The sequence below is a fragment of the Sorex araneus genome, chromosome 3, assembly GCF_027595985.1.
Source record: "Sorex araneus isolate mSorAra2 chromosome 3, mSorAra2.pri, whole genome shotgun sequence".
Taxonomy (NCBI): Eukaryota; Metazoa; Chordata; class Mammalia; order Eulipotyphla; family Soricidae; genus Sorex; species Sorex araneus.
In genome coordinates, this window is record NC_073304.1 from 49,145,597 (window position 1) to 49,172,445 (window position 26,849).

General features: G+C 36.9%; 1 protein-coding gene across 3 annotated transcripts in view; it reads left to right on the forward strand.

The window, feature by feature from the left end:
- The window catches only part of MAP4K5 (mitogen-activated protein kinase kinase kinase kinase 5), a 99,442-nt gene that overhangs the window by 50,759 nt on the left and 21,834 nt on the right, over positions 1–26,849 (forward strand). For 2 of the 3 annotated variants that reach the window (XM_055132907.1, XM_055132909.1), the window contains 14 exons: positions 807–938; positions 2,509–2,571; positions 4,771–4,852; positions 6,665–6,781; positions 11,622–11,700; positions 13,606–13,664; positions 14,682–14,749; positions 15,955–15,997; positions 16,612–16,822; positions 17,577–17,674; positions 17,842–17,883; positions 20,331–20,415; positions 23,629–23,708; positions 24,656–24,716. In XM_055132907.1, coding sequence (XP_054988882.1) covers positions 807–938; positions 2,509–2,571; positions 4,771–4,852; positions 6,665–6,781; positions 11,622–11,700; positions 13,606–13,664; positions 14,682–14,749; positions 15,955–15,997; positions 16,612–16,822; positions 17,577–17,674; positions 17,842–17,883; positions 20,331–20,415; positions 23,629–23,708; positions 24,656–24,716 — 1,220 coding nt within the window. The remainder of the gene's footprint in view (positions 1–806; positions 939–2,508; positions 2,572–4,770; positions 4,853–6,664; positions 6,782–11,621; positions 11,701–13,605; positions 13,665–14,681; positions 14,750–15,954; positions 15,998–16,611; positions 16,823–17,576; positions 17,675–17,841; positions 17,884–20,330; positions 20,416–23,628; positions 23,709–24,655; positions 24,717–26,849) is intronic. The other variant, XM_055132908.1, reaches the window with a different exon arrangement.

The following is a 26,849-nucleotide window of genomic DNA, read 5'->3' on the forward strand; positions in this document are numbered from 1 at the left end:
CTTTTCCCCCACCTTCCCTTTCCTCTTGATGTTGTAAGGACCAGGGCTACTATACATGCTGCATTGTTACTTACATATGTTGGTTGTACTCACCAGAGGTCATACCCTTTGATTTTGCACACACCTGCCTATAACAGGACCGGGAATTTGTTGCAGCACCAGCACGACTAGTCACGACCACCTTCATATTGGGGGCTGGGGGTTGGATGGGGAGCAGCAGCCCTGAGACTGAGATTTTTTTGTCTTAGATTTGCAAGTCCCACGAGCCATTTCAACACTCTCTCTCTCCTACTATTCACCGTGGATTTTCTGTTTGTTTTTTATAAAAGGTCTTGGGACCACATTCTAGCTGCACTTAGGGCTTGCTTGTAGCTCTGTAGGGATCACTCCTGATAGAGCTTTGCCAGGGATTAAAACCAGGTCAGCAACATGCAAGACAGACATCCTATCTGCTGGACTTTTTCTCCAGCCTTCTCCCTAATTTTTAAAGTCTTTCTTTGAGAACTTTATTCTCACCTTTGTGAGGTTTTACATGTTCATTTTCTTTTCCCCATGTTATATAACAAGATTCACAAAATAGAATATAAAGACAATGCAACCTTTCCTTAAAGCATGACTATCAAGAAAAGATTTAAGATATTTTTTAGATAATTTTAGAGTATTGTGTCTTATAGTCTTTGTTGAAAATTTTTTCTTCATAGCAAATGCTTTTCAGCCTCTATCCCTATAGTATAGTGAATAACAAAATGGATTTTGTATTGTTTTTAAATCATAAAACTGTTATTGCATTTACTGATTTCTTCTAGGATGGCCCCAGAAGTCGCAGCGGTGGAGAAGAATGGGGGCTACAACCAGCTTTGTGATATCTGGGCAGTAGGGATAACAGCAATTGAGCTTGGAGAACTTCAGCCACCTATGTTTGATCTTCATCCAATGAGGTGTTTAATATTATGCAGTTGTTGATAAAGACTTGGGGAAAATGAGTAACTCAAGTATCACAACTCATTTTCATGTATGTTAGAATAATAAAGGTATTATAAGGAATTTAGGGCATAATCTCATCTAAAATCTCTTAATTAATTTTTAAATATTGCTATTGTAAGATAACATGTAGTAAATTCTAAATACTGTTTGAAGCTTTCCATAAAACAAATTGTCCTTAATGTTTGTGTTAGGATATAGAATTTTAAGCAAACAGGAATAGGTAGGGGCTGGAATAATAGTACAGCGTGGCGGGCATTTGCCTTGCACATGCCCAGCCTGGGTTTGGTCTCTGGCATCTCATGTGATCCCCATGTGAGCACTGGCAGGATTAATTCCTGCGTGCAAAGCCAGAAGTAAGCCTTCAGCATCTCTGGATGTGGCCCCAAAACAAAGCAAAAAATAAAGCAATAGTAAATTTATAATTGGGACAAAATAGAAACATGAATTAAGCAGTGTAAATTTTAAAATAAAATCGACAGGAAAATATTCTTACATACTAGGTTATATACAGAACTCTTTCAGAAACTGTAGATAAGTTAGATTATTTATGAGCAAGCACCAGATACCAAGAAACTTTGAAAAATCAACAAAATACAAAAATTCCAACAAATTTAGACCTTTAGAAAATTAGATATTATTTGTTATGTAAAATGCAGGCAAATTAAATTGCATTTAGATAATAATCCGAGAAAAAAAGCTATGGATTATCAATTTTAGGATAATTTGCCTGATATACCCAGAAAAATTGTAGTTTTTTTTTAATTAAATTTACATCTTAGTGTTAGAATAATATTATCTCTGTGTTACAAGATTTATGCTTAGGATGTAATCACTGTCACTGTCATCCCATTGCTCATCAATTTGCTCAAGCGAGCACCAGTAACGTCTCATTGTGAGACTTGTTACTGTTTTTGGCATATCGAATATGCCACCGGTAGCTTGCCAGGCTCTGCCGTGTGGGCAGGATACTCTCGGTAGCTTGCCGGGCTCTCCGAGAAAGACGAGTGCAAGGCAAATGCTCTACCTGCTGTGCTATCGCTCCAGTTGATGAACAATGGGATGACAGTGCTACAATAGGATATAATACTCATTATATATATAACATTAACAGTTTAGTGAATGTAATAGCATTTGATAGTTTTGCCTTGTGAATAAGAGTTTAAGTTTAAAAACATTCTCTACAGAGAGAAAGAAGGAAAATACTTGCATAGAGACAGGCTGTTGGGGGTGGGGTGGTGGCAGGAAGGAAACTGGGGATATTGGTAGTGGAAAATGTACACTGGTGGAGGAATGGGTATTGTATGTCTAAAACCCAATCATGAAATGCTTTGTTACTGTGTGTCTCATGGTGATTCAATTAAAATAATAATTTTTAAGAAAAAGAATTCTCTGTAGTTAAAAAATTCTCACAGACAATACACTATATATTAAACTTTTTATATTCCATACAAATTTTCTTCAGTATTTGCATAGGTAGTGATAAAAATCATTTTGGTATTCTTTAACTGAAAATTTGTTTTTCAGGGCTCTCTTCTTAATGTCAAAAAGTAATTTTCAGCCTCCAAAACTAAAGGACAAAACAAAATGGTGAGTAAAGAATATGTAGATTGGTAAGAGTTTTGCAATTGAAAGTTGTACAGGTTAGGTTTTACAGAAGTATTAAATAGTTCTTCTGAAGATACACTATGGCAAGAATCATAGCGCTCTTTTCTAATTCAGTGTTCCTTTTTAATCTATTGATCTCATCAAACTGATTTTTTCTTTTTTTTAGTAAATCAATTCTTTTTTAATGATCTGTTGATCTCATCAAACTGATTTTTTGGCTGCTTGGATAATAGGTTTGGTGAGGAAAGGATTTAAAATGAATAATAAGATTTTATGTCTTTTTTTTTACCCCGTACTCCTTGACTTTCATTACTTACCTACTTTCATGAAACATTTCATGAAAATGTTTTCTGTGACAAACAAAATCGATCCTCTTTTTTCCATAATATTTTAAAATGTTATCACTTTGTTTCCATACTTCTCTCTTTGTGTTGCAATGAAGAAGATTTTTAAGGTCAATCAAGACATTTTGAATTGGATGGATAGAAGTCAGAAATTGTTTTAAAAGACAAAAAAAGAAAAGAACTCAATATTTTTCCTGTGATATCTTTGCACATACTAAAAGAAGCTATGTAATATATAAATGAAAGTTTCCAAATTCTTAAATTCGGTAATTCCCCACCTAGATTACATGGATTTCTCGAAGGGGATCTCAGCATCCTGACCTCCAGATTCTGTATACACTTTTTTTTTAAGAAACAGTCCATATCTTACAAGTATGATTGCTTTATGTTTTATTAGCATGCCTATGCTTTACATGACTTAGGAACCAAATCGTTTTGCAGATGATGATTGAAGGGAAAGGCAAATACTGTGGAAATCAAGGAATTCATATCCAAATATTAGCTAGTATTCTGTATTTTGTAAGGACAAGAAACATGTTACCCTAAATTCATGAATGTCTAAATTGGAGGACCTTATAGTAGGAGTTACTGCATATTCATTCAGGAATGAGTATTAGTTATAATGGATAAATTCACAATCAGATTCTAGAGCAGTTAGTACCATTGAATTATCTTTGTCAGTTTCAGATAATATCCAACTCCATGTTATCTCTGCTACAAGTCACCAGAGCGATTTTATTTTATTTTATTTTTTTGCAGAGACTAGTTTTGTAACATTTGTAATTTATAGCAACTGAGATTGGCCCATCTATTTGATCCTTTTCTAAACCCTTCTGCAGTGGATTCTTGATTGTCATATAGATACCTCCAGTGGATTCTTGATTATCATATAGATACCTCTTTCCCATTAATTATAATCAAAAGATGGTTTGTCTAATTTATGTCTTCTTCCTTTGCCCTCTTCACAGTCTAAGTGGTAGGAAGACTCTTTGCTAAAATTTCTTCCCTCTTTTTCATCTCATTCCTTAGAAATTCCATGGCCTTTTAAGGGTTCATATAATCTTTTACAATACCTAGCCTACCTCCATGCCATCCAGCTCTTTTGCTATAGTGAAACATTTACATATTACATATACATATTAGTAGGAAAAATAATTTTGAATTTTGATTTTTCTATGGTTCCTGGAACACATGATTATGAACCCTAGAGAAGGACAAAGCATCTTGGTTTCTCATGTGTGTGTAATTATATATAGCACTGCACTGTAGCACTGTCATCCTGTTCTTCATCGATTTGCTTGAGCGGGCACCACTAACGTCTCCATTGTGAGACTTGTTACTGTTTTTGGCATATCAAATACACCACGGGTAGCTTGCCAGGCTCTGCTGTGCATGCGGGATACTCTCGGTAGCTTGCCAGGCGCGTATTTTATACACATGTAAAAACATGTAATTTTAAAACACTGTTGTAGGGACTACACCCTGCATTGCTCAGACCTGGAGGTATTTGGCAGGTGGGGGTTCATGTGTGGCTGGGGGTTGAACCCAGAGCCTTAAACATGCAAGGTTTATGCTCTTCCCACTTGAGCCAGGTCCCCAATTCCTAGAAGTTTTGTTGCTTCATTGTTAACTAATTGTAGTTTATATAAGAGCCGAAACAATGCTTTCCAAGATATAAACACTGCTTTGCATTTAGTTTGGGAACTTATTTGTGTATTAAAAACCTAAAGGGGAGAACCCATGTATTTCATGCTTTCTGGATGCTTGTGAGTTAATTTTTCATCAACAACTAATGATAGTGATATATTTTATACTTCTCTTTTTTTTTCATTTGAAGGTCATCAACATTCCATAATTTTGTCAAAATAGCATTAACCAAAAACCCCAAAAAAAGGCCAACTGCTGAAAGACTTCTGACTGTAAGTCATTGAAATTATAGAATTGTCTGTAGTCAGTCATGCAGTAATTAGACACAGCACTGGAACAACAGTATTTTTTTTGGGGGGGGGTCACACCCAGCGATGCTCAGGGGTTACTCCTGGCTTTACACTCAGGAATTACTCCTGGCGGTGCTTGGGGGACCATATGGGATGCCGGGGATCGAACCTGGGTCGGCCGTGTGCAAGGCAAACGCCCTACCTGCTGTGCTATCGCTCCGGCCCCCAGTATTTCTATTTTTAAGTGTAAAAATAATAGTTATGTCTTATAGCATGTCTTATAAACTTAGTTTTGTCTTATAAGTTTTTTGTCTTATAATAGTTATGTCTTATAATAGTTTTTTGTCTTATAATAGTTATGTCTTATAAACTTTCCATATTATATCAAATGAGAAATCTAGACTTGGTGGTGATACAGTCTGCTGTTACTATTCAGCTTGGCCTTTAAAGGCAGTAACAGACAGTACACAAAAATGGATTTGACTTTTATTACCAAGAAAACTATGAGTCAGTGTACCAGATTTTGCCTGTGGGCTGCAATTTGCCAGTCCTTGCCTTGGAGAAAACTCTTAAAGATGTTGCTGACCTCTAAAATTGCATTTATTGATTTTGTCTGTAAATATATATCGAATGTTGTGTGTGTGTATTTGTGAGACACTTTTTATTAGTAAAAATCCATAATTACAGCTACCTCAAAAACTAAATATTGGGGCTAAAAAAGATAGTACAAAGGTTAAGGTGCTCGTCTTGCACACAACTGACTCCATTCAGTCCCCAGCACCACTTATAATCACTCAAGAGTACGACCAGTTGTAATACCCTGAGCACAGAACTAGGAATAGTAACCCCTGAACACCACCAGATATGGCTGCCTCCTCCTCAAAAACAAGCTAATTAAATATCATACAGTTTATAATTATATGGTCTCATTTTTCTGAAGTAAATGTATGCAAATTAGATTACATGCTTTTTTTTAATTTACTGTATTTATGGAAATAACATTTTTTTGTTTCCCAACAGTGTAATAACATGGATGATTGTAATTGTTTTATTTTGTTATGTTTTGTTTTTGCTTTTTGGGTCTCACCCAGTGATGCTCAGTGGTTATTCCTGACTCTGCACTCAGGAATTACACTTGGCAGTGCTGAGGGTTGCCAGGGATTGAACCCAGGTTGTCCACGTGCAAGGCAAATGCCCTATCCACCGTACTATCACTCTGGCTCCTTGTCTTTACCAATATTACAACTTTATGAGAAGAGAGATCATATAGGGATTAAGGCATTTTCCTTGCATGCAACTGACCCCAGTTGCGTTGAGTCCCCAACACTGCAGATAGTGCCCTGAGCACTGCTGGGTGTGGCCCAGGGAAACACAACCAAAAAAGTCTAACTTAATAAATTAATACAGATTAGAAAACTTAATGTAGAGAAATTATTCATAGTACAAACCTATACCACAAAGCTTCTCTAATTTTACAGTATGTAAATATAGGTTTTCTAATATTTTACTACTTGATTCTCTTATATTTAATTGTATTTGCTCTAAGTATACCTTCTTTTTTGTTGTTTTTTGTTTGGGGGCCACACCAAAAGTGCACAGGGATTACTTCTGGCAGGGCTCAGGGGACCACACTGGGTGCCAGAATCAAACCTGAATTAACCCTTACTGCGTACAAGGCATATATGCCCTTGCACTTCTCCTTTCAATAGCTGATAGTTATTGATAAGCACAAATAAGATTTTCTGAAAGTCAAAGGATGTGAAAGCATACTTACAAAAGTTTTGTTTTATTTAGCATACTTTTGTAGGGCAACCAGGTCTCTCTAGGGCCTTAGCAGTTGAACTCTTGGACAAAGTGAACAATCCAGACAACCATGCACATTACACTGAAGGTGATGACGATGACTTTGAGGTAAGGAAGTGTTGGTGTCTAATATGTATAAATCAGTGTTTTTGTATGACCTTAGAGTTTATTTTCTAATTCATTAACTTTGGTCAAAATACATTTATCAACTTCTTTAATAAATTAGTGACCTACTTTATTTTTTTTTATTTTATTATTTTTTTATAGTTTATTTTTAATTAGTGAGTCAACGTGAGGGTACAGTTACAGATTTATACATTTTTGTGCTCATGTTTCTCCCTTACAGAGTTTGATAACCCATCCCTTCACCAGTGCCCATTCTCCACCACCAGTAAACCCAACATCCCACCCCCCCTTCCCAGTCCCGTCTCCCCCCACCCCACCCTGCCACTATGGCAGGGAATTCCCTTTTGTTCTCTCTCTCTGGTTAGGTGTTGTGGTTTGCAATAAAGGTGTTGAGTGGCCATTGCGTTCAGTCTCTAGTCTATATTTGGCCCGCATCATCTTTCCCCCACATGACCAACAACCACATTTTACTTGCTGTTCCCTTCTCTGAGTTGCCCAGAGTGAGAGAACAGCCTCCAAGCTATGGTGACAACCTCCTGGTACTTATTTCTACTATTCTTGGGTGTTCGTCTTATAGTCTATTATTCTATATTCCACAGATGAGTGCAATCTTTCTATGTCTGTCTCTCTCTTTCTGACTCATTTCACTTAGCATGATACTTTCCATGTAGATCCACTTATATGCAAACGTCATGACCTCATTTTTTCTAACAGCTGCATAGTATTCCATTGTATATATGTACCAGAGTTTCTTCAACCAGATAGTGACCTACTTTAAACCATATTTATCCTGCATATAATTGACAACTGATTACTTTTTTCAGTCAATTTAAAAAATTTGGTGGGTGGGTGTGAAGAAAAATTCTTATATAAAATATATAAGATAACTCATTGATACTTTAAAAAATCCTAGTTCTTCAACTAGAATTACTGTTCTTAAAACTGGTACTCTAGGGGCTAGAGAGATAGTTCAGCGTGTAGAATGCTAGCCTTACACATGACTGGCACAAGCTCAGCCCCCAGCACCCCATGTGGTTCTCCAGCCCTGCCAGGCATGAGTACAGAAGTAAGTCCTGAGCATCTCTGGTTGTGACCACAAAACAAAACAAAAAACTGCCATTCTGAATCTTCGTTGGTTAACCTATATTTTTTTAAGAGATAACCAAGATTAGTATCAGATCTGCCCATTCCTTTTCCAGAAATGTAGAGGTGAAACTGTTACTGATTGTTTTTCTGTCATTATAGTACTTTTCTTTCTTCCTGTATCTCAACTTCTAAAGTGAGAGTTTGACCCTTCTGACTACATAAGAAGGTTTTATTTGTGCAGCCTTATACTATAAGAACATAAGTTTAGCCACACAACATTTGCCTATATCTTTTTCCACAAAAGACTCCCTGGAAATTCAACTGGTCCTTTTTTGTGTAGTTCTCTATTATACAGGTCGTTAATAGAATACAAATAATTTTATAATTTTTTTCTTTTTTATTTTCTTTTTTTGGGTCACACCCGGCAATGCTCAGGGGTTACTCCTGGCTTTGCACTCAGGAATTACTCCTGGTGGTGCTTAGGGATGCTGGGAATCAAACCTGGGTCGGCCATGTGCAAGGCAAATGCCCTACCCACTGTGCTATTACTCCAGCCCCCTTTTTTCTTACTTTTTGTTTTATAAATTTATTGAATCACCATGAGAGTAGTTACAAAGCTTTCGGGTTTAAGTCTCGGTCATACAATGATGAAACACCCATCCCTTCACCAGTGCACATTTTCTACCACCGAAAACCAAACCGCAGTATACCCCTGTTCCACAACTTCCCCCTACCTGTGTGGCAGATGATTTCCACGTTACTTTTTCTCTACTTTGATTACATTCAATATTTTGACACCAGACTCACCATTATTCTTTGGGATTTTACCCCAACACTAAGATCTGCTAAAAAGGCAACATTAGACAGTTTGTTTTCTCTAGCTGACTATAAATAGTCATGCGATATTGTAATTCTAAAATTTTAATAATCAGGAGGGATTTCTGCCAAAAGCCGCTGGGTTCCAAGATTTGTCTGAGTCTCTGGGATCATGGCCATTAAGCAGCTTATCAGGAGCCAGAGTGGGCATTCATGGGCAGCGACTTGGGGTCTCCTTGGTGGGGGAGGAAAGGGCCGGCTCCACCCCCATCCTGTGAGGCCCCGTGTGTGTCTCTCAGTGACACGCGGGCCCATACCTGACTGTTCATTGACCTCTCGAAGATGGTGGTCATCGAGCCTCCAGGGGGAACAGGCGGACGGATGGCACCTTTTCCCACCTGGGATGGCCCAGCGCCAGAAACCTAATGCAGAGTTCGGTCACATTTCTGCCAAAAGCCACTGTGTTCGAGATTTGTTTCTGAGTTTCTGAGTCTCTGGGATCATGGCCATTAAGCAGCTTGATCAGGAACCAGAGAGACAAATAATTTTTTTAATTAGAGGTTCTCATAGAAAACTATCATTTGTAATACTTATTCAAGACTAATTATGTAGTTGCTCATAACTGTGCTTTCTATGAAAATAGAATTATCTTGAATAGCACTATATTAACAATATTCAGTAATTAACAACTGAGTTAAGTACTTAATCAAGAACAAGGGCCTTCCTACTCATTGACAGGTTCTTATTCCTATCTGTATAAAACACAATGCTGCATTTTTAAAACCATATTTCTTCTTTTCCTTTCAAGGTTTCTCTTTATTTCTGTGTTTCTTTAAAAATCTCTAATTTATCACTGTTTTTAACTTTTGCTAAGACTGTAAAAATCAGAGCAATAACACAGAGGGTAAGGCATTTGCCTAGCACATGGCTGACCGGGGTTCAATTCCCAGCATCCCATATGGTTCCCTGAGCACTGCCAGGAGTAATTCCTGAGTGTAGAGCCAGGAGTAACCCCTGTGCATCGCTGGGTGTGACCCAAAAAGCAAAAAAAGAAAACCACTGTAAAAATCAACTCTATGTGTTGTTACTTATTAAAGGAAGTTTTCTATGTTTTTAAATTATAAAACCTAAGTTTAAGTACCATAACTGCTAATACTCATTAGTCATTAGGTACTAAGAAATACACCAAATACTTTATATTAACTCAGTATTCAAAATAGTCCTTTGCAATAGGATAATATCTCCATTTCACAAATGAGGGGGAAAGGGAAGAAGAATTGAAGTAACTTTCCTAAGATCATGAATAGTAAGTAATGGAATCAGAATCTGAGTCTAAGCAAGCTAACTTCAGAACCTACTCCTTCAGTTAATACACTGTATTTTCTTTATATGTTACTTGAGTATAAATACTTTCAAGGAACCTTTGAACACTGATAGTAAAAATATTTCATATTCTCAATTGAAGTCCATTTAATAACCAGTAAATTTTAATTGAAAATATTAGATAAAGCATACATAACTTTGTTTCCTACTTAATCCTTTACTTGTAGACTTGCGATTAATAAATAGGTTTTGAATTTTTTAAAAGTTTAAAAATTATGGAATTGTACATAAATTTTCCCCCAACCAGTTTTTCACTGGTTATGTTCCGTTTTGGTGGACTTCAGAAACCCACTTTGCCTTTGAGTTCTGACTTTCTGTTCAATGATCGTATCACCATGCTTTTCAGTCCTTAAAATGCAACACCTTGTGTAGGTAGTTGAGAACACAAAAGTGCATGAAGTTGATGCTATCCCGAAATTGTAGCAGACATAGAAGCCATTGTCAGTATCCAGTGAATGAGGCTCAGTCAAAAATTTGACAGATAAGGCCGTCGATCTATTATAGCTATCTATTATAGTTGCAGAGAATCAGGAATAGATACAACATCTAAGAAGTAAGTTGTCACTTGATTTAGTGCAATATTCTTAGTTTCATGCATTCTATATTTCTCCCTTTCGTATTCTTACACACTTAACAGATTACTTATACACTTATTAGATCTTACACACTAGCCAGATTACAGATCATGTCTGAAATGTTGCCGAAATTTCTTTTGGGGGGAGGGGGAGGGGAAGGAGACACATCCAGCAATGCTCAGGGGTGGTTACTACTGGCTCTGCACTCAGGGATCACTCCTGATGGTGCTCAGGACAATATGGGATTCTAGGGATTGAACCCAGGTCAGCCATGTGCAAAGCAGGCATACTACCTGCTGTTCTATTGCTCAAGCCCCACTAAAATTCCTTTCTAAAAAAATTAAATTGAGACCCTTTTCTGACATTCAGAGCTGTCCACACCTTGGCTCATCTTTTCAGCTTTGCCATTTCTTTACTAAATATACACTGTATCCAAAAAAATAACAAACCTCAGTTTCCCATGCATCACAATTTCCTTTTCTTCTTACATTCGCATTGCTCCTTTCTGCTATCTAGAATAATGAATACTCTGTGGTATAGAATAGTGTAGCATACTGCTACTCATTCAGTGCCCACTTGTCTTTCAAAGCTTCAGGTCCTGTCATCTGTCATGAAGAACTTTACTTTTAGGTGGAAGTCATTTTTCATTCTCTTGGGCATTGAAAGTAATCTTAATGACACCACTCTTTAACCTTGGAAATATCTGTATTTTATCTTCCTAGACCAACTCCTAAAAGATAAGCTATGTGTCTGTGACTGTCTTTGGAGCCCTTCCTTTTTTATACTTCCTTTTTTTTATAAACATAGAGTAGTGTTCATTATATCTTTGTGTTTATCTTATAATTTACTAGTAGGAAGTCATGTTTGTCAATAATGATTATTTAATCTTAAAAAAGATAGTTTGGCCTGTCAACACTATCATTGACATTTTTGAAGTATATTTATTCTGCTTATATTTGCAGCCTCATGCAATCATTCGTCATACCATCAGATCTACAAACCGAAATGCCAGAGCTGAACGGACAGCGTCAGAAATAAATTGTATGTATTTAGTATACATTCTCTGCTGATGGTTTTGGAGGGTTGAGCTGGGTGTATTCATTCTTTTTTTATTTTTATTTTTTTGAATAATAAAATACAAACTCGCACTACATTAACATTATAGAATAACTTTAAAATAGAGGCTGCTTTTCTGGTTTATAATTAAATTACTTGAGGATGTATAGAATAGATTGTTTTTAATTAATACACAGTGAGATACTTTCTTAGATGTGTTTCAATTATGGTTGAGCTGGTAACTTACAGTAATATACTGTACAATGAAGTTTTCAATGGATACACCCCAATCCAGACCAAGATAGTGGTGAACATTATCAGAATCTTTCAAGACTCTCATGCCCCTTGTAATCAATATTATGTCTTCCAACATGTCCTCCGTTGCTCAACCAAACATTGATTTTTCTTGATTTTAATATTCACATAAACACATCCTTTTTGCGTGGTTTTTTGTTCAAAGTTATGTCTGAGAGTAATTCATGTCATGTATAGCAGTAGTTGATTCTTTTTCCCAGCACTCTAGATATTCCCCTGAGCCTCCCAAGAGTGATCCCTGAACACAGAGCTAGGAGTAAGCCCCAAGCATGGTTGTCGCCCAAAAGCTTTTAAAAAAAATAGAAGGTTAACAACATTTAGAAAGTAGATGACTAAGAAAACACCAGAAGGGAGTGTATGTTCAAACTATACAAAGCAGCAACTGTTCTGAGAAAATGGGTAATGGATGCCACAGGGCTATAACCCTTTGTATTTGGGAAATACATGGTGGTAAAATCTTATTGCACCCTGGCTTCCTGCTTAAGTGGATAAAGTGGACTTTTGAAATTAGGGTGGAGGTGTGACGGGGGGCGGGGGGGAGGAGGAGGCGGAGGCAGCCAGGTGCCAACCCCCCCCCAAATTAATAAAATATAGGACAAAATCTGGATATTCCATGTTGTATCTCATTATCTAAGATACAGTAATTAATGATTAAGAAAAAAGCCAAGAAAGTAAAAAACATAGCCCATTGAAAATTATAAACAGAATAAGAATCACATAATACTGAAGTTTGAGTCAGCACACAGAAAGTTTTTAATATAGTTTTATAAATATGCTTAAAGATTTAAGAGAAAAGATGGACTTAAGTGAAACAGATGGAAAATTCTCAGTACAAAATTTAAAATTACAACCTGTGAAAATCTTCAAGTGGGCTAATATGTTATTAAGTCCAGAGAAGATTGAATTTGGGGCAGCCAGTTTGAACAAATGGGGTCCCAAATACTCCAAATTTGACAAAAATTCTAAATTTTTAGATATAAGAAGCTCAGTAACATCTAAATAGAACAAAGAAAAATCTACCTAGGCATCTCACAGTTGCTAAATAAAATGAAAAACCCGCAGAAGTTTCATGGTGAAATACCTATTAAAAATCAAAGTGATGTGGGGTTGGAGCAGTGGTATAATGGGTAGGGTGTTTTGTTTGCTGACCCAGCTTCCATCCCCAGAATTCCATGTGGTCCTCTGAACCTGCCTGGAGTAGTTCCTTAGAGCAGGGCCAGGAGTAAGCACTGAGCATTTCTGGGTGTGGTCCCAAAACCAAAACAAAAGAAACTGGTATACTTAAATGGTTCCAGCAATTGCCTTACCCAGTGTACTTCTCTCCGTCCTATTAAGATCTCATGCAAAAAGTGATATTTGATTTCCTCACTCCAGTCAATAAAGCATGTTAGGAAAATATTACTTTGTTTAATAAACATAAAGAAAAGGGATATTGTGGGTACTGTTGGAGGAAAAATAAATGTTTTTTCTTCACTACTCAGTTCCCACCTTTGACCCAATTCATATGCTTTTTATTACATTCCAAGATCAGCCTTTCAATAAAGAATTTATAAATATCTTTTATATGTTTTGCAGTTGACAAATTACAATTTGAGCCACCTTTGAGAAAAGAAACCGAAGCCCGGGATGAAATGGTAGGAATTATGACTGTTATAATATGCACCAAAAATTTTGAGAAAATTTGATTAGGTTTACTTGATTTATGAACAAAGTAATATACTCACTTAAGCATTAATTTTAAAAATGCATTTATATGTTCGAGTTTTTAAAATCTTTGGTATGTTTTGACTACGACAGTATAATATCACATATAGCTATTTTCCTTTCTAAATCTTTTGAAGAATTTTCTTGAAGTTAGAGTAAATATATCACTTGATACTCAGCTTTAAGCTCTCAGGTTTTTTTCTTACAGCTACTGTGAGGTTTATTGTACATCTTTGTATTCCCTTACCATTAAAAAAAAAAAATTTCCCATACCAGTTTTAAATGTATTTAGCAAAAACCTTATTTGTTATGTGTAGTTGCTCATTTTTTTAACAATTGCTTTTATTTTGAGATTACTATTTAGTGAATTCTTTCTTTATCTAAAGAGAAAGAATAGATAAAGTAAGATATAATTAGTCAACCTAATTTAACATCTACTTTATTTTTATGTTTTAGTAAAACTAGTTTTTGAGGGTGATTGCTACTAATCAATTGCATCACCCTTAACACTTGTAAACAGTGCTCTTCTTGCTTTATAATACAACAAGTATAAATATACAAGTATGTACTGCTATATAATAAAGTCACTTTTCACGCCAGGAGAGAAAAAATAATAGCTCTAAGTAAGTTAATGAGATTTTAGTAATAGAATGTTTTGTTTTCTGTTTTGATGCAGAAAAATCAAAGTTATTTTGTTGTCTTTCTTTGAAAATAACTATCATGTTGTGTAAAGAATATGTTCATGGAATTTCTTAAATTTAAGTCAACTGATAATGATGAGTCATTGACTAAAATGGTCATATGACAATGATTCTAGCCGAGGACTTTTTTTAATGTTTAAAAGTTAATTAAATTATCGTCCAGTATTTTCTTGAATCATATAAAGTAGTTAGTATTTATTGTAAGTTTAACATCTTAAACTCTTTCTTTTCTTTTTATCTTCTTAGGGAGTGTTCTCAGACCCAAACTATGTATTACAGTGGAATCCTTTTGTTGACGGTGCAAATACTGGCAAGTGAGTTGTTGTCTAGCTTAGTAACTTTGTGTTACTCAGTTCATGTAAGAACAACGTTAAGAGGAGGCATTAATTTATTATATAATAATTTTTCTTTTTTTATTCTTTTAAAGATAATATGAAGCCTTTTCCCATTGTCAAGCTTCTACTTAGAGATTGGCAAACTATGGCCTAAGCCCCACTGCCTGTTTTTTTGAATTGCCCACTAAATAGAATGGTGTTTGTATTTTTTGGTTGTTTCAAAAAATTAGTACTTTATTACATGTGAAAATTATATGAGGTTTAAAAATCCAGGCTTGATAAAGGTTTGTTGGCCGACAGCCACACCCATGGTTTATATATTAACTCTGGCTGCTTGCTTGCTCCAGAGGATTGAACACCTATGACCACTGAATAGTTTTTAAAGCCCTATTTATTGTCAGGCCTTTTATATAAAAGTTTACCAACAGCTGCTGTTGAATATAATTCTCTTAAGAAATCCTGCAAACTTCTAATTGATTGCTGTGAGTGTGGACAAATGTATGGAATAAGTGGGATAGATCAGTATTCCCAAAAATTGACGTGCCTGGAGGGTCACCTGGATCATCTGGAAATCTTGCTTAAAATGCAGATTTTGTATCAGTAGCTTTAGAGAATCATTTTTAACAATTTCTAAGTAACATCTCTATTGCTGATCTGTGGATCAGACTTTGAATAATAGCAAAGGACTGGATGGTATACTAAAATTCAGAATATATTTTGTTACTAAATTTAAATTCATATCTGTTATATATTAAATGTGACAACTTGTACATAGGACCTTTGTTGGGGATCAAAGTGATAGTTTAGCTGACAGGGTTTGCCTTACATGCAACTGACCTGGGTTTGATTCCCCAGTGCGCCCCATATGTTCCCCTGAGCACCACCAGGACTTGTCCCTGAGCTCAGGGCCAGTAGAAGCCCTGAGCACCACAGGCAGTAACCCAAAACACAAATAAAACCTATATCTTCATTTTATAAAATATTTTTATTATGGTCAGACCAATGCAGAGTAATAGAATAAGATCTTAGGACTTATTTAGGTTCTAAAAATATTTTGTATTATAGTTTTTGGGGGGGTTTAACATCACCTGAATATAAACAGATTTTAATAGACATGTATTTGTGTCTCTATATTATGTTATGGTCATTTATCAGCAAAATTGCTTTTTTTCTTACTGTACTAGATCAACTTCAAAACGTGCAATACCACCTCCCCTACCTCCTAAGGTGAGCTGTTTAAAGATTTTGAGTGTAAATCCTTGTTTAAATAATATTTACATTGAATGATTTTCAAATATTTATTTTAGCTGGTTGATATGGCTCAGTGACAGATCATTTCTCGCATGCATGAATTCCTGGGTTCAGTTACTAGTACCACCAAGAAAAGTCATCTTCTGTGCTTCTATTTATTGAATATTTTGTGAATTACTTACATTATTTCATTGATTCTGATTGATTTGTTTTTTTGGTTTTTTTTTGTTTTTTAGTTCAAGCTGATTAAAAGAATCACATGGCAGAGCTAGAGAGATAGGACAGGGGTTAAGGCATTTGCCTTGTATGTGATTGACTGGGTTTAATCCCCAGTACTACATAGGGTCCCCCTTGCTCTGTCAGAAATGATCCTTGAGCACAGAGCCAAGAGTAAGCCCACATCAGTTGTGGCCCCAAAATAAGAACAAATCATGCAGCAAGCTCACACAGTAACTTAACTCTAGTTCACTTTGCTCATTTCTCCCAGTGAATTGAACTACATAGAAGAAACACAGGCAGACTAATGATAACAAAGTTACTATTTTTTGATAGAAATTTATTAAAGTCTATATATCTTTTATTGTTGCTAGCCAAGGATAAACAATTATCCTGAAGACAACCTTCCTGATGAAGAAAAATCATCAACTATAAAACGGTGCCCTGATTCAGAGAACAGAGCTCCCCATATTCTCCGAAGACAGAGTAGCCCGAGCTGTGGTCCTGTTGCAGAGGCATCCTCTCTTGGTATGGCTAGCAGCATCAGCAGCCTTGGAGCACATACAGCCAGATACTGTGATTTGGGTAAATAAATGAGGGTGGAAGGGGAAACCCATTTGGTTCCTATGTTAAATATGCCTTCCCCACCCCGCCCTTTGTATAAAATCTCACTCCTGTTTAAAGCTTCTTTGTGAAGATTTTTTAAATTCCATATGAAATGAACCAAAATAGGTTCAGTCCAATTCAATCCTAATAATCCCTTACTAATGGAATTTTGAAAAGTAGATGCCCTCCAGATGTTCAGGTTCTGTGGCAAAAGTTAGGGCATCTTTGTGAAGCGCTGTTTTGTAACAGAAAACAAGAGCTAATGAGATAAATGAGATAATGAGAGGCAATAGAAGAGGTGAGGTTTGCAGAGTATTACTGGACTTGGTGAAATGATGGCAGGCAGTCTTGAAGAATTGAAAGACCTAGCAGATACGGACAAGGGAGAAAACCTGAACTGTGTTGACAAAGTGCTGTCTAGTGTGATAGGAGTGAGAAAGAAGCACCTTTGTTGTAAACTCAAAGAATAGAACACTAAAGGTAAATAAAATTTCATTTTTGAAAGGCACTTGATCCTTTAACTTTTCTAACAATATGGAAAAACAAGTCACTGATAATGACACAGTGCTGGATCACTATAGTCTAGAAGAAGACATCATTGATTCCTGACTCCTCTGTAGTAATGAATGTTTCCCAGTAATGTATAGGGAAAAGGTATTGGGGAAGACAAGGAACTATTTTTCAAGGAACATACTCGGTTAGTCATTTAACTTTCAACTGTGATTCTCCCTAGGAAATGGTGATGGTATTTCAAAACTGATTAGTGAAAATACAGAGGGATCAGCACAAGCTCCACAGTTACCACGGAAAAAGGACAAACGAGACTTCCCTGTAGGTATAGCAGGCATTTAGCAGTTCATTACAACAAAATGCTGTGTTTATCATGCACGGGCATAGGCTGTTTAATTCATGAATTTGAATAACTGAATCCCCAAATGTACAAAAGTGTTTTTAAGACTTAAGAGATCTTACAGTATTCAAAATTATTTTTCTTACAGAAACCTGCCATCAATGGCCTTCCACCCACCCCAAAAGTGCTGGTAAGAAATACTTTTATGAGGACTATTTGGCATTATTTATCTTTGTACAAGCAATAGTAGATTATTTGTTTACCACCAAGTATATTGAACTGTAGACAGAAAGAATATCTTAAAATACATTTGGGCATGCTGTGTTTCAAGTAATATATACTACTTTGTAATTGGTTACAATTTGAAGAGGTTGTTTGTTTTGTTTTGTTTCCCAAATTGGCAATTATGTACTCAGCATAAGTCTACAAAGACTAAGTAAATCTCATTATGATAATAGTATTGTCTTCTTCATTATGTGGGTCAGATACTTTTTTACCTGTGAAGTCATTTTGACACTGGACTATATACAATGGGGAGAAAAAGCAAGTTTATGTTAATATTTATCTTTAAGTAAGCCAGTCCTGTGAATGTGTTGCCATATATATTTGTGTGTGTGTATGAGTTCACAAAATAATGTGCAGAGGTTGCGGGCTGCTGCTACAACATGGCCCTAGTCCTCCCCGGGCCTCCCCAGCAGAGACACAGACAGACAGACAGACAGGGAGTCGGGGACCACATTGCAATGATGAAAATGGTCTGTTTAATGCAGAGCTGCTAGCATACTTATAGAACATCTGAGGGGGGGTTCCAAGTAAGGACATAGGTGTGACTGATCATTTACATAGTTAAGATATTTGGAAATTTACATAGACAAAATGTAGGAAATTTTCTTTTGGGGAGATTAAATGTAAAAATTCTCTTTTGGAGAGAGTGTCAAGGAGATACTCTGTCTTCCAGGACATGTACTTTGCTTTTATCTTTCCCTCTAGTTTTAACTGTTATCAATACTTGCAGTTGTTTGGATAAACACAGTAAGAGACAAAGATCCCAACACTTAGTTCTCTGGGTTTATTCTTCCCTATGGGGATCCTGTCTCTGAAGTCATAACAGCTTGCATCAAGACCATGCATTTATGCTTTCTAGGCTGCCCCATTTCAGTGCCAGGATAGCTTTCCCATTCACCCCAGGTCCATCCCAGTCCTACAGCGGGACCTCCCTTTTGGGGTTAGGAACTACAGCAACAGAAGCCTGAGTCAAGGAATTATGATAGATGCCCAGGAATAGATATATCTCAGAGTCAATCAACTCCCAAATATTGGGAGCATAGCATTAATGGTCTTTCTGTATTTAACCAAAGAACATTGCTCTTAGTAAAATATAAAAAGGCCATGGGGGAAATAGAAAAGCAAGTACAAATAGACAGCACTTCAAATACAAAGCTCAGAATTACCAGAAAGTTTTGGCTTATTGGTAATCAAGACTGACTTGTGGGGAACTGTGACAGTGAGAGGTAAAATACAAAGGAAAGGTCAAAGATAAACTTTAAGTAAATTAGGGATGCTAGCAAGGGCACGATAAGCTTCTCTGGGAGGAGGTAAAAAGGGCTATTCACTGATGAGGCCTAAAACACTTAGGGTTAATACCCAACAAAATATAAACAGATGAATGTAAAATCTTATCTGTTTTCACTGTTATGGTGTTATAATCACCATAGTGATACTTAGTAAATATTATGTGGGTCAGATACTTTTCTACCTGTGAAGTCATTTTGACACTGGACTATATACAATGGGAGAAAAAGCAAGTTTATGTTAATATTTATCTTTAAGTAAGCCAGTCCTATGAATGTGTTGCCATATATATATTTGTGTATATATATATATATACTTAGTAAATATTCATACTAATTTGTATATATAGATACTTAATAAATATTCATACTAATATTAGTCATTAATATTCCCAGAATATATCATTGATATAGATATTTTGGACTAGAGCTATAGCACAGCGGGTAGGGCATTTGCCTTGCATGCGGCCGACCCGGGTTCAATTCCTCTGCCCCTCTCTGAGTGCCCGGCAAGCTACTGAGAGTATCCTGCCTGCACAGCAGAGCCTGGCAAGCTATCTGTGGCACATTCAATATACCAAAAACAGTAACAACAGGTCTCACAATGGAGACGTTACTGGTGCCCACTTGAGCAAATCCATGAACAATGGGACAACAATTCTACAGTGCTAGTTCTGGACATACATAGGTATTTTAGCAAATTTGATATTTTTGCTCTCAAATAGTACTACAAGAATAGGAGTTAGGCGGGAAATTGGGTACATTGGTGGTGGGAAATGTACACTGGTAAAGGGATAGGTGTTGGAACATTATACAACTGAAACCGAGTCATGAACAACCTTGTAACTGTATCTCACTGTGACGCAATTTTAAAAATTTTTTTAAAAATAAGAGAAGAAATTGGTTAGTTATATCAAATATATTATATTTTATAATCACAAGTAATTTAGTTATTTGCATAATTCAACCAAGAGTAAGTTTAACAGTCCATAGCAATCTTAACTATTTTTTAAGAAAATATAAAATATCACCTAATCAAATAACGCTACATTTCTTTCACTATAAGATGGGAGCATGTTTTTCCAAAGTTTTTGATGGCTGCCCTTTGAAAATTAATTGTGCAACATCTTGGATACATCCTGATACAAAAGGTAAAATTTCTGAATTTTTAATAACAGTTTTTAATAGAATGTTGTGAGCAAGGATCCTCTTTATTAGTGAACTGCAGTCTTTTTAAATTTTTTCATTTTGGGGGGAACTTGGGCCACTTCTTTTGTGCTCAGAGCTTACTCCTGGCTCTGCACTCAAAGATACTCCTGGTGGACTTGGGTGACTAGATGGGGTGCTGGGGATCAAACCCTATCACAGGCCCCTAATTACAGGTTATAAATGCATCCGCTAACTCCAGACATTTGTTGTTCACTCTATGTTTCTTTGGGCTGGAGCGATAGCACAGCAGCTAGAGCATTTGCCTTGCATGCGGCCGACCAGGGTTTGATTCCTCCATCTCTCTGAGAGCTCGGCAAACTCCCGAAAGTATCTCACTTGCACAGCAGAGCCTGGCAAGCTCGATATCGTATTCGATATGCCAAAAACAGTAACAACAAGTCTCACAATGAAGATATTACTGGTGCCCGCTCGAGCAATGGGATGACAGTGATACAGAATTAGAAAATGTGTGTTTATAATTTATTTTTTGATATAATTTAAAATGTATTGAAAGATTAGAGGGTCTGGAATAGCACAGCAGGTAGGGCGTTTGCCTCGAATGTGGCCAATCTGAGTTCGATTCCCGGCATCCCATATGGTCCCCCGAGCACCTCCAGGAGTTCCTGAGCCAGAAGTTGCCCCTGTACACCCCAAGTGTAACCCAAAGAACAAACAAAAAAAACAGATTAGAAGATAGTTTAAGGAATTCTGTATTTAGAATTATCCATGTCTCTTCTTTGTCTTGTTTGTTTTATTATTCTTTATATGCATATATATTTTTTCAGAATTACTTGATAGTTCAAACCATCTTGTTCTTCATCTCCTTATACTTTCTTAGCTTCATTTCCTGCTAAAGAATCATCTCTTACATAACCACAGTACATGTGCAAAGAAAATCTATCAATATGTATTTTATAATTCAGTCTGTTTAAATTGTATTACTTTTCCCAATAACTTCCTGTTTCATCTCCTTTCTTCTATTGGAAAAGTTCAATATTCAGTCAAAGGCCATCTTGTTAACCAAAACTTGTTAGTCAGCTTTTCTCAGGAACAATTTTGCCACCTTCTTTGTCTCTCTCGAGACTGCTTATGGCACATCCCATAATTTGGATGTGTTTGGTGAGTCCTCTTACAGGAATATTACAGATATGTTACTGGGCTCTGATAACTGCATTAGATCAGGAGATACATACCAACTGTCCAAGTACTGCTGGTTATGACAGTGTCATTAATTTCCTGCACTGTCAAGATAATATTCTCATTTTATAATTTTTAATTTCTGAGCTCATAATAGTTCGTGTGAAGATACGCTGAGATCAATTAAATATCCTCTTGACTTTCTCTGATAGTTTTAATTCATTGACAATCTACTGGCAGACCACTCACATCAGTTTCATTCCTATTTCTTCATGTACTTAATACCAGTTTGAATTTCATGTCTTTTTTCTCTTCAGTGAAATATGATTTACTGCTACTATTTTAGCAGTAAGTACTCCCAGAATTTCTGATCAATGGGAGTTTCTGTGTTTTTCTGTTTAATGTGTGCTTTGTTATTTTTTAACTTTCTTATTTTCATACACAGTAAGATATCCAGAGTCTCACTTTATATTTTCCTTCCTAGAAATGGAATCAGTTTTTTCTCCAGTAACCCATAGTGCTTTTTATTTTTTTTTCCGTGAATTTATTCTTTTATTGAATCAAACACCCATCCCTTCACCAGTGCACATATTCCACCCCCATGGTGCTTTTTAATGGAAAATAAAATTAGGAAACAAGGTCAGGATGTTACGTGTGCTTTTGTATTGTTTCAATGTGTCATGATTTAAGTTTATACTTCATTTTGTTTCCTTGTTCAAAGAATATTAGATGTGCTATATAAAAATGTACAGCTATAATAAATTTAAGTAGGAAAATTAAGTAGAAAGACTGTATAGTAAGTAAAATAAAACAATGAATTAGTAGCAATATGTTTTTTAAGATGGAAGTTGGGCTACAACTCAGAAAAGCAAAAGATGGCATAGTTCTTTTGGTTCTCTAAATGACTGCATTCTGTATCACAGTTTCTGTCAGTGCTTTTCGTGGTGTTAAGTGACTTGCGTAAATGATGTAAATATGACAATCTTTAAACTCAGTTTTGAGCAGAGTGATTTATGAACTTTCCCCTCCAAAGAAACAATTTTTTTTTTTTATAGTTTATTTTTAATTAGTGAGTCAACGTGAGGGTACAGTTACAGATTTATACATTTTTGTGCTCATGTTTCTCCCTTACAGAGTTTGATAACCCATCCCTTCACCAGTGCCCATTCTCCACCACCAGTAAACCCAACATCCCACCCCCCCTTCCCAGTCCCGTCTCCCCCCACCCCACCCTGCCACTATGGCAGGGAATTCCCTTTTGTTCTCTCTCTCTGGTTAGGTGTTGTGGTTTGCAATAAAGGTGTTGAGTGGCCATTGCGTTCAGTCTCTAGTCTATATTTGGCCCGCATCATCTTTCCCCCTCATGACCAACAACCACATTTTACTTGCTGTTCCCTTCTCTGAGTTGCCCAGAGTGAGAGAACAGCCTCCAAGCCATGGTGACAACCTCCTGGTACTTATTTCTACTATTCTTGGGTGTTCGTCTTATAGTCTATTAAGGAAACAATTTTTTTTATAAACTTGAGGAAAGAGGTAAAGAGATTTAATTAAAAAATTAATCTATGACGGTTAAGGTGCTTGTTTTGCACTTGGCTAACCCAGGCACCTCATATGCTTCCCCCACGTCTTCCAGCAGTGATCCCTGAGTACAGCCCCAGTAATAAGACCTGAGCACAGCCAGGTATACTTACTCTCTCACCACACCCCAACCCCCCACAAAAAACGATGGCGTGGATTTTAGGAAATAACTTTTTTTGAGGCCAGAGAGATGGTGCAGTGTGTCAGATGCTGACTTGCATGCAACTGACCCAGATGTGATACTGACACCCCATATGATCCCCCAAGTATGGCCAAGAGTAAACCCTGAATGCAGAGTCAGGAAGCTCTGAGCACAACTGGGTATAGCACAAATATAAAATAGCTTTAAAATGAATGAGTCAATGTTTGGCTCTTTAGAGCCTTCAATAAATGATTTCAGGAAATGGTAGTAAATTCTAGTGTATCTTACCTGTTTTCAGATCAGTACATTATTTTTGGAACTGAAGATGGTATTTACACTTTGAATCTCAATGAGCTACATGAGGCAACCATGGAACAGGTAATTTTATTTTTTTATTCAAAAAATTAATTATGGTAAATTGAATAAAGGAAATACATTAATTTTAAATTTGGTTGTTTTAATGTTTTTATTTAAATATTTTTGGGTCACACCTGGTGATGCTCAAGGGTTACTCCTGGCTTTACACTCAGAAATTATTCCTGGGGGTGCTCGAGGACCATATGGGATGCCAGGGATCAAACTCGGGTTGGCAGTGTGCAAGGCAAATGCCCCACCCACTGTACTGTCTCTCTGGCCCCTATTTAAATATCTTAAGGGATGAAATTGTATTTTTTACAAGTTCATGTTAAAAGAAATATTTTCCCCTTAAAAGTTTTGGTTATTTGCCAAATGATAGAAAGGGGTTTTTTAATACTGTTGCAGACTGTGGGATTTGAAAAAGTTAAAAGGGAATGAAAATTAGAACCATTTTATTTGGGGTAGGAGAATGAAAATTGGAGGTTTTTAATTATTATTTATTATTGGATCACTGTGAGATATAGCTACAAAGCTTTCATGTTTGAGTTTCAGTTATATAATGATCGAACACCCATCCCTACACCAGTGCACATTTTCCACCACCAATGTCCCCAGTAACCCCCCCTCCCCCATCGCAATCCTCCCCCTGCCTCTGTAGCAGACAGTTTCCCTCTTACTCTCTCTCTCTATTTGGGACATTATGGTTTGCAATACAGATACTGAGAGGGCATCACGTTTGGTCCTTTATGTACTTTCAGCACACATCTCCCATCCCAAATGGTCCCTCCAACTATCATAGACTTAGTGATCCCTTCTGTATCACAGCTGCCTTCTCCCAAAGCTCATGAGTCAGGCATCCAACCGTGGAGCAGTCTTCCTGGCCCTTGTCTCTACTGTCCTTGGGTGTTAGTCTCATATTATGTTTATATGAAACTTGGAGGTTTTTAAATATCTTCTTTTTTCTTTAGTTGTTTCCACGGAAATGTACTTGGCTCTATGTTATCAATAATACCTTGATGTCATTGTCAGGTATGTATATGTGGAAAATACTACCAAAAAAAGTTGTAGGCAAGCAGGAACTGTAATTTTTTATGTGCACTGCTTTAAAATGTTACTCCGGGTACCTATAATATGACATTTTTGAGACTAGTAGACTTTTTCTCTAGTAACATAGAATAGAAAGAATTTTCGGGAGGAAGCCTGCCTTCAGTTAAGACACTAATTTCAAACCTAGTATCTTTGGGGGCTCTTGGGGTCAGGGGAGATGAACAGCCTCCCGTGCACTGCTCAGGGAGCCTGGGAAAGTCCTTGTACTCTCTGGCCTCTAAACTCTTGAGAACTCGCTATGCTTGTCAGCCCAAAGCCCTCCTTTCCATTTGGTCCTCTTCACCACCCTTCTTATAATTGCTGCCCTCCGTTGAGAATTAATAGTAACGGGAAGATTCAAAGGAGCTATACTAGCTTCTTCCTTTCTCTGTGTTCTTGAGAAAGTCACTTAACCCTCTCTGTTTCCATGTCCATAAGATGAGGATGATTATTTGAATAAGAAGCTTAACAAGGTTGCTGTGAGAACTAAATGAGAGCATATCCTGACTACACTGTGAAGATGAAATACATGTGTTTGCTGGTAGATTTCTGGCCCACGTGTTAGCCATCTTGGCCAAATGCTTTGAAGTCTATAAACACACTAATTTTAGTTTTGTGTTTTTCTTTTTTGGTTGTTGTTAAGGGGTAGATGGGCAGTGGTGCAGGCTTATTATTACCTACCAAACCCTTTTTTAAAATAGGGTTTAGATTTAACATGCTACCTGAAGGTCTCTGTCTTTCTGACCCTGGTAACCTTCATTTTTATCAGAGCATAGTCTTCCAAGATTTTTTTATTCTGATTGTAGAATACGAGCTAATCATTTCAAGTCATTTAATTGTTTCTGATATATCAGTTATCAAAAATGACATCCCCTTTTCCACTTTGGATAGTTAAATTGTTAGAGGATTATTTTTCAGTTATTTTGTTTGATGCATTTTATGTTCTATATTCTATTAGATATATGAGGATTATATCCTAGCTAAAATTATATCCTAGCTTAGGGGTGGGGCAGGTATTAGATTGTATTGGGGGGCACACCCAGCGGCATTCAGGGAGTACTAGTGGCAGGGCTTAGGGGATTATATGGGGTACTAAAATTGAGCCCAGGTCAGCTGCTTGCAAGGCAAGCACCTTATTCACTGTCTCTCCATCCCAATCCTGGGTTTTATTTACTGTATTCTCAGACTTTACAGTATAAAGTATGCATTTAAGCTACTTGTACTTTATTATTATTTTATTTTATCATATTGAATCACCGTGAGAAAAGGGGAAAAAAATACAAAGCTTTCAGGTTTAAGTCTCAGTCATACAATGATTGAACTCTCATCCCTTCACCAGTGCACATGTTCCACCACCAAGAACCCCAATATACCCCCCTCCCACCTAGCCCCCACCTATGTAGCTAATGATCTTCATTTTATTCTCTATACTTTGAATACATTCAATATTTCAATAGAGAACTCACTATTATTGTTTGGAATTTTCCCCCAACAATCAGGCCTGCTGAAAAGGCATCATTTAATAATTTCTTTTCATTGCTGAGAATAAAGATTCTATGAGCTGTTGCGGCCACGCGGTTTTGGGTTTCTGATATTTTGGTTCAGTTCACAGTCTAGATGCTTGTCTGTAAGAAGCTGCTCTGGGTACCAAAATGGGTTAGAAGACCTTTTGGATTATAGTCTTTACGAGCAGAGGGTCTGTTTCGAGAGCAGCAGCTCCGGATCTTATCTGGGCTGAGGGTGTGCCGGTATCGCCCCCATCCCATGATCACCTCTGAACCACAGCATTGCAAAGTTCCTACCTCTGGGTGCAAGTCTTAGGGGGTGGCTCTCGCCACGTGGATGATGCTGCCACCACCATTTTCCGCTCAGAAAACAGGGTGGAGAGGGAAAATCCCTCCCTGGGTGGCACATAGTCATAGTACAGCTCACAGTCCAGATGCATGTCTGTAAGAAGCCGCTCTGGGTGCCAAAATGGGTTAGAAGACCTCTTGGATCATAGTCTTTACGAGCAGAGGGTCTGTTTCGAGAGCAGCAGCTCCGGATCTTATCTGGGCTGAGGGCGTGCCGGTATCG